Source organism: Balearica regulorum, chromosome 5, assembly GCF_011004875.1.
Source record: "Balearica regulorum gibbericeps isolate bBalReg1 chromosome 5, bBalReg1.pri, whole genome shotgun sequence".
NCBI classification, from domain to species: Eukaryota; Metazoa; Chordata; class Aves; order Gruiformes; family Gruidae; genus Balearica; species Balearica regulorum.
Window position 1 is genome coordinate 52,262,165 of NC_046188.1, and position 6,484 is coordinate 52,268,648.

The 6,484-nt window shown below is 36.3% G+C and overlaps 1 protein-coding gene across 1 annotated transcript in view; it reads left to right on the forward strand.

Annotated features, from left to right (window-relative positions):
- Window positions 1–6,277, forward strand: part of MUC2 (mucin 2, oligomeric mucus/gel-forming) — a 69,023-nt gene extending 62,746 nt beyond the window's left edge. The window contains 8 exon segments of the mRNA XM_075753028.1: window positions 438–542; window positions 1,166–1,206; window positions 1,850–1,972; window positions 2,460–2,558; window positions 3,226–3,354; window positions 4,030–4,069; window positions 4,361–4,490; window positions 5,844–6,277. Of these exon segments, the coding sequence (XP_075609143.1) occupies window positions 438–542; window positions 1,166–1,206; window positions 1,850–1,972; window positions 2,460–2,558; window positions 3,226–3,354; window positions 4,030–4,069; window positions 4,361–4,490; window positions 5,844–6,099 (923 nt within the window). The 3' untranslated portion in view covers window positions 6,100–6,277.
- Window positions 6,278–6,484: the final 207 nt, after the last annotated feature.

Below are 6,484 nucleotides of genomic sequence, written 5' to 3' on the forward strand. Positions count from 1 at the left end.
TATTTTAATACTGCAATGACTCAGCATAACTGAATTTACAATTATGGGATGCAACATAACTGAATCTACAGTTCTTGAGTTCGGTACCATGTTTTATTCAAGTAAAATACAGACAGATTATCGAATTCTATGTGGGTTTACATTTTACAGCGGTTGCCTACAACCTTGGAGAGACAGTTGTCCACTACTTCTCTGCAAAGAATTGTGATACATTTTTAACACTTGGTAATTACATAGTAGAAAAAGTTTCATAAACTAGTGCAGTCCCCCAATCCAGTGCCTGGATTCACTAGGAAAATATGTGCTCTATTTCTGCAATTTGTTTCTTTGGAGAGGATTTGGACTATTTCCTAGCAATGGAAAGTCTACCCTAAATGCTTTGATACATGCCTGTTTCTAGTAGTCATGATTTAGTGCACTTTTTTTTTTTCCCCCAGAATGCAATACAAGCTTGTGCACAACTAAAGCCCCCAAGTGTAAACTGGGATTTGAAGTTCATTCTCATATTCCCAGTGGTCAGTGCTGTCCTGTGTACCAGTGTGGTAAGTCCCTTGGAAATATATTATAATTATTAGCATTATATATTATATAATGTAGCATCATACTTAGTAAGACTGTATGCAACAGCCTCTTGAAAGAAGTAATAAACACAGTCAGATTCTACAAATTGGTTACTATTAACATTGGTTACTACTTCTATGGTTATGACAAACAACTAAGAAATCAGAAATAGCTCAGGTGGCTTAAGTTCAATTCTCCTGGTTGTAAATACATGCAGGAACAGCTACAGAATTAGCTGGGCCTGTGGTCTCAGCTTGATCTAGCAAAATGTCCCTGTAAGCATGCGCAATAGAAGATAACTTTTCAGTTTGCTTTGTTCTTGGTAATTGACACAGGGAACTACTTGTACCTATTAAGTAAGTGGACACTCTTGGCTATGAACTGAACTGTGTATATTGGGCCAACTCTTGCTCCCTTTTTGCACATGCGGTATTTGGTCTTATACTTTATATATGTCATATCTGCTACCAGAAATGGGGAATAACAAACGTATTTGACCATATGCATTGTGATTCATTGTGGAAGAAATCAGTTTAACTTGAGTGGTGTGAAGACTTTTTTTTTCCCCTCTTATGTAACCACCTAACTCTTTGCTTGTTAACAGTTCCCAAGAGAGTTTGTGTACATCAGAATGCCGAGTTCTTGGTAAGTTTCTATTTCAACAGTATGAAAATGCTTAAAAGACCAGTTACTATACTTTATCAGAAGTACTATGAGGAGATTTATCTAGTACAATCAATATTTTTGAAATTCCTGTCAGGAGTTAATCAATTTCACAAAGTCTAAATCTTTTCTGAAAAGGTTGTTGTGTATGAAAGAGACTGAAGAGTTGTTTGTATGTCAGTATCAGAGAGACATTTGGGTTTAAAGTGTGAATGCATTTTAAAAAGTCAGTCCACATTTACTGTCAGCATGTTATTGCAATTTTAAGACTGCAAAAATTCATTCAAAAATGAATTGTAAAGAAATATTATTCTAAACAGACTTTGATTCTTAATAAATTCTGTTGAGTCTAGCAATTGTTTTATTGCAGGTATTTGTATGACACCTGTCCTTTTAATATCTGAGTTTATCATTGCTATATAGGACTTCAGTAAAGACATACATTAAATTAAATTCAATATTTAAAATGTTGTCTTCATAAATGGCTATCCAAATAGCTATCCAATAGTGTTTATGATTGTGTCCTTTTCCATTACTTGGTTTACAGATTTTTTTGAAATTAAGAAATGTGTGTCATGCATGTAATATCTCATTAATATAGAACTTTTTTTCTTAACATTTGTAGCCTAATTCCTCAGTCTTTGTTGATAAGTGTCAGAATTGTTTCTGCACTAATGAAGTTAATGTCAGCACTCAACTGAATATCATCTCATGTGAACATGTTCCATGCAACACATATTGTCAACCAGTAAGTGACAAACTTAAAACAAAGAACATCCTCCCCCCCCCCCCCCCCCCAAAAAAAAAAAATCCATGTATGTGAAAAGCAGTTTGATCAATGAGTGATATAAGCAAAGGCCAGGGAGCAGAAATACAGAGCCCACCTCCAGCATGGACATCAACTGTCCTTGAGCAATCTATTGCATGAAGCTTGACAGTGTAACTTACAGTATTCAGTTCACACTGGGAGGATTAGCTGGGAAATTTCTGTAGAGCACTTAATGGAGTGATATTTAATTATTAGGCATATTTATTATAGTGCTTTAATTTATTCCATTGATAGCCTTGTTTTATGACTTGTCTTCCATTGGGTTGGAACACAGGAAGGCACACAAAGGCAAAAATCTAGAGTGCACTTCAAAGCATAATCAATTAATGGGTTAGTGTGTTTTCATTTATTTCTCAAAAATGCATCTATCACAGTGCTTTCATTTTTAATTAATTTTAATATCTAGGGATATGAACATCAACCAGTGAAAGGTGAATGTTGTGGAAAATGTGTGCAGACTAAATGTGTTATACATACAGCAAACACTTCTGACCTCATCTTAAGTGTAAGTATGCTCTACATCATATGTCTCTACCAAATTTGTAAAGTTCCCCCATTCAGAGGGAGAACATCTCCTTGTTAGAGATAAGGCTTAGTGTAAGTTTGCACCTGAAAGGTCAGAGGCTCACTAAAGCAAAGCCTATCTACAACTTTTTGGCCTGAATGAAGGACTCATGAAATCCAATTTTCTGGAAGGCTCTTCCTGGAATGACAAATCCAATACCATTGGAAGGGTTTTTCTTGTGATGTCTGGAAGCTTGGGCTTTTCTGTATTACTTGATTTCTGCGTACCGAAAAACACTAGTGAAGCCTGCATATGAAAAAATTTTATTGCCCTGCAGGGTGAAAGTTTAGAATTGTTCTTAATTACCATATAACAGTTTGGCTTTCCCTAGGCAATATCTATTGGCATGGATGATTTTGTTAATAACTCTAATATACTCTATATACTTTAGAGGAATTTTTCTTTCCTGATGGAAATTCCATATAAAACTGAAGATTCTCTCCACATACGGTATACTGCAATTCATGTAACAATCTGTATTGAAAATGACGGTTAACCTAAAAATAATTCACTGGGAAACAAGGGGAAAGTCATTGTCAGATGATAGGAAAATTTCTGTCTGAGCTCCCTTCAGCCTTCCTTATTACATTTTGTATATTGCTTGCAGCCTGGAGAGTTTAAAAATGATCCTTACAACAACTGCACCATTTATAGCTGTGTAAATATCCACAACCAGCTTATCTCTTCCACATCTGAGATTACCTGTCCAGCATTCAATGAGGACAGCTGCAAACCTGTAAGTAAATATGGAAAAGTTACCCTCTACTCAATGCATAGATTACTTCAGTTTAGTTCAGCTATCTAATTACCAGGAAAAGTCAAATTAAGCTCTGATGACCTTTCACCAAAGTTGCTCAGTCAGAAGGGCAAAAGTTTCTGCTGCATCCATGCACAGACCTATAGAGTATATAAAATAAGATATTTAGGTGAGAGTTCAAGGCTTATAACTGGTGGCTGTCTCTCAGTAGCCAAAACACTGGTCAGCACTGAGATACAAAGTCCTCACTGATTGCTTTGTGCAGTGTCCTGACTGAACAAGAACCATATTTTCTTGAATGTCACAGAAACACAAGCTGTTTAGTCAGTAGGCTGCCAGTAATATCATGCATACTCCCTATTCAAATAGAGAAGTCTCTGAGAAAACATTTTTTGGAGTTATTTCTGAGGAAAAATTGCATGATGTTAATTGTAGATTTCCTTCAAAGCATTATCTTTATTTCCACAATCCTTTGTAAATTGATAGATTTCAAGTCTGGAAGAGCCCATTATCTTTGTTTATTTGGATCAATGCTAGAGATTTTGCTGGTTATTTCCAGTAATTGAAGAATTGCTCTTCTCAGTTATTGGCATAAAAACTCTTTAATACAGGGAAAGAAAATAATATTTTTTTCCTGTTTCTTTGTTCTTTCAGGGAACTATTACATTCTTACCTAATGGTTGTTGCAGAACCTGTAAGTATGCCAGTGTACCTGAATCAACAATACAGAGAATGAATTTTTTTCTTCAATTAACCCATTTTCCAGCCATAGAGGCTGTTATTTTTGTATTTAATTAGATACTTCTATATTTATGTTTGTTATTCCAAGCATTCACTATCTGATCTCTCTGGGAAAGTTTAAACTGAAGCAGAAAGACCACTTAAGACAATTCTTTAAGTGCACTAGTGAAGCCCAGAGAGTGCTGAACTGCAAGGAACTTTTGGAGCTATTTTACTGAAAGTATTTTCTGATCTTTCCCTATAGGTGCACCTCTGGATAGTCCCACGCCGTGCTCTGTCCGTCAAAGAAAAGACTTTATTGTCTATAAGGGTTGCCGTTCTGTAGACAGAGTTGTCATGACTGAATGTGAAGGAACATGTGGAACCTTCTCACTGTAAGTAAACTGATCAGACAATGAGATTTGAATTTTGCTGGCACTGACCTGAAACTATCAGCTCCCCAAATCGCAGGCACAAAATCATGAAATCTCTGACTGAACAGTTGATTTGTCTTAATACAAAGCAGAAAAGTGCATTAAATTGCCTTAGGATTCAGACAGCTATGATAAGGTCTATTCATTCATTAAGAGCTGGTTTGTCTGTCATTTATGTCAGACCACCTTAGCTAGAAATCATCACAAAAAAACATGAATTATTTCCTGTAATGGGAATAATCCCAGAGAGCAGCCAGACCTGATGCTCATAAGCTAAAAAGCTGCTTCTCAATAATTAACATCTAAAATGAAATATATGTACACCTTTTAAAGGAAGATTCAAACGTGCAGTTTTTATACAGTAAAGAAATTAGAAAAAAAAGCTTTAGGGTGGTGTTAATAGTTTCACTGTACATTTTTCTCTGAAATGAGAGAATCTACAATAAAGTGGCTATGAGAAAGTGGCTAGTAGGACACTTGGTACTGAGCTATTAAAACACGGGAGAAACGTCATTCTAACTCACCAAAGAAACTGTCATTTGCTGAATATGCCACCAGGCACCTTACATGGGAGAAAACTGATCTTTAGTCTCAGATTGAACCCCAATTAGCCAGTGGGTTTATTAGTATTTTGAAGTGTCTTATCATCTTAAGAGTCTTGCTGTGGATGCCTCTGCACACAAATATAAGAAAAAGATGGTTGTCGACATAGTTTATAGCCTGATATTGACAGATTCTGCAGGTTAAGAATGGTGCTTGGGAAGCAGATGAACAAAAGGCTGCAAGAAATACTTTGCTGTGAGATAGGAACAGAAAGACCTGCTGCTTCCCCTTCCTGTTAACACAGCCTGGTTTGGAATAAGCACTTTGATTTATGTGATGTGATTATAGCCTTGTAGCCAGTTGATTGATGTGATGGCATTGCAGCTACTTATCTATGCAGTTTTCTTATTCAGGTCAGGGCTTTGTCAGCCCTTAATTGTTGATCTGGTGTATTTAACATCCATCAGCACTGGGATGATGAGAAAAATCTAAGGAAGCTGAGCTCCTAGAACTCACTGTTGTTTTTTTTTAACTAGGACTTCCATACTAATTGTTTTACCAGAAAAAAATCTGAGCAAATGGCAATGAATATTAAAGGCATATTGTTATAACCACTGCTCTGTCAGATGAGCATAGCACTTTCATTAGCCACAACTGTGACTCTTCTACATATTATTCCAAACTTCTCACAGGAGTTCTGTACCTAATTTCACCCTCTCCTTTATGGTGGCTTCTGGCTCAGAGTAATGTTGCCATTTTCCATGTTAACAGATACTCTGCTGAGGCCAATTCTATGGAGCACAGCTGTTCCTGCTGCAGGGAATCAAGCACTAGTGTGAAGGAAGTGGAGCTGAAATGCCCCACTGGGCATTCGATTTCACATAAGTATGTATACGTGGAAAGTTGCAGCTGTCAAGACACTGAATGTAGCACCTCACAATCCAGTGAGTTGCAGAACACAGAAGAAAATGACAAGGTGAGCACTCTGAACCGTATCAAGAGGGCCATCAGCTTAACATCAAAATGAAGGGAAAAAAACCTAGCAGCAATCAACTAAAAGGACTATGCACCATTCTCATCTTCCTTGACTACTTTTGAACTTTGCTTTTCCTAGTTGCTGTATCCTGTTTGTTCTCTGATTATTGTTAACAGTGTTCTATTTATTTGTGCACAAAATAAGAACACAAATTTGTATTTTTCCAAGTACTGAGCCTTTTTGTTCCTTTTATAATCAGCTTATTTTCTCTGAATGATTAAAAGCACATTTCAAAAAACACTGGTTTTGTACTTAATTCATGTGCTGTCTTGATAAGCCTGAGTTTTAAAAGAGAAGAAAAGTTCTTTTTCATGTTATAGGAAGTCAACTGACATATTTCCTAAATTTTGGGAGATATCTATTTCTGGCTCCTTAA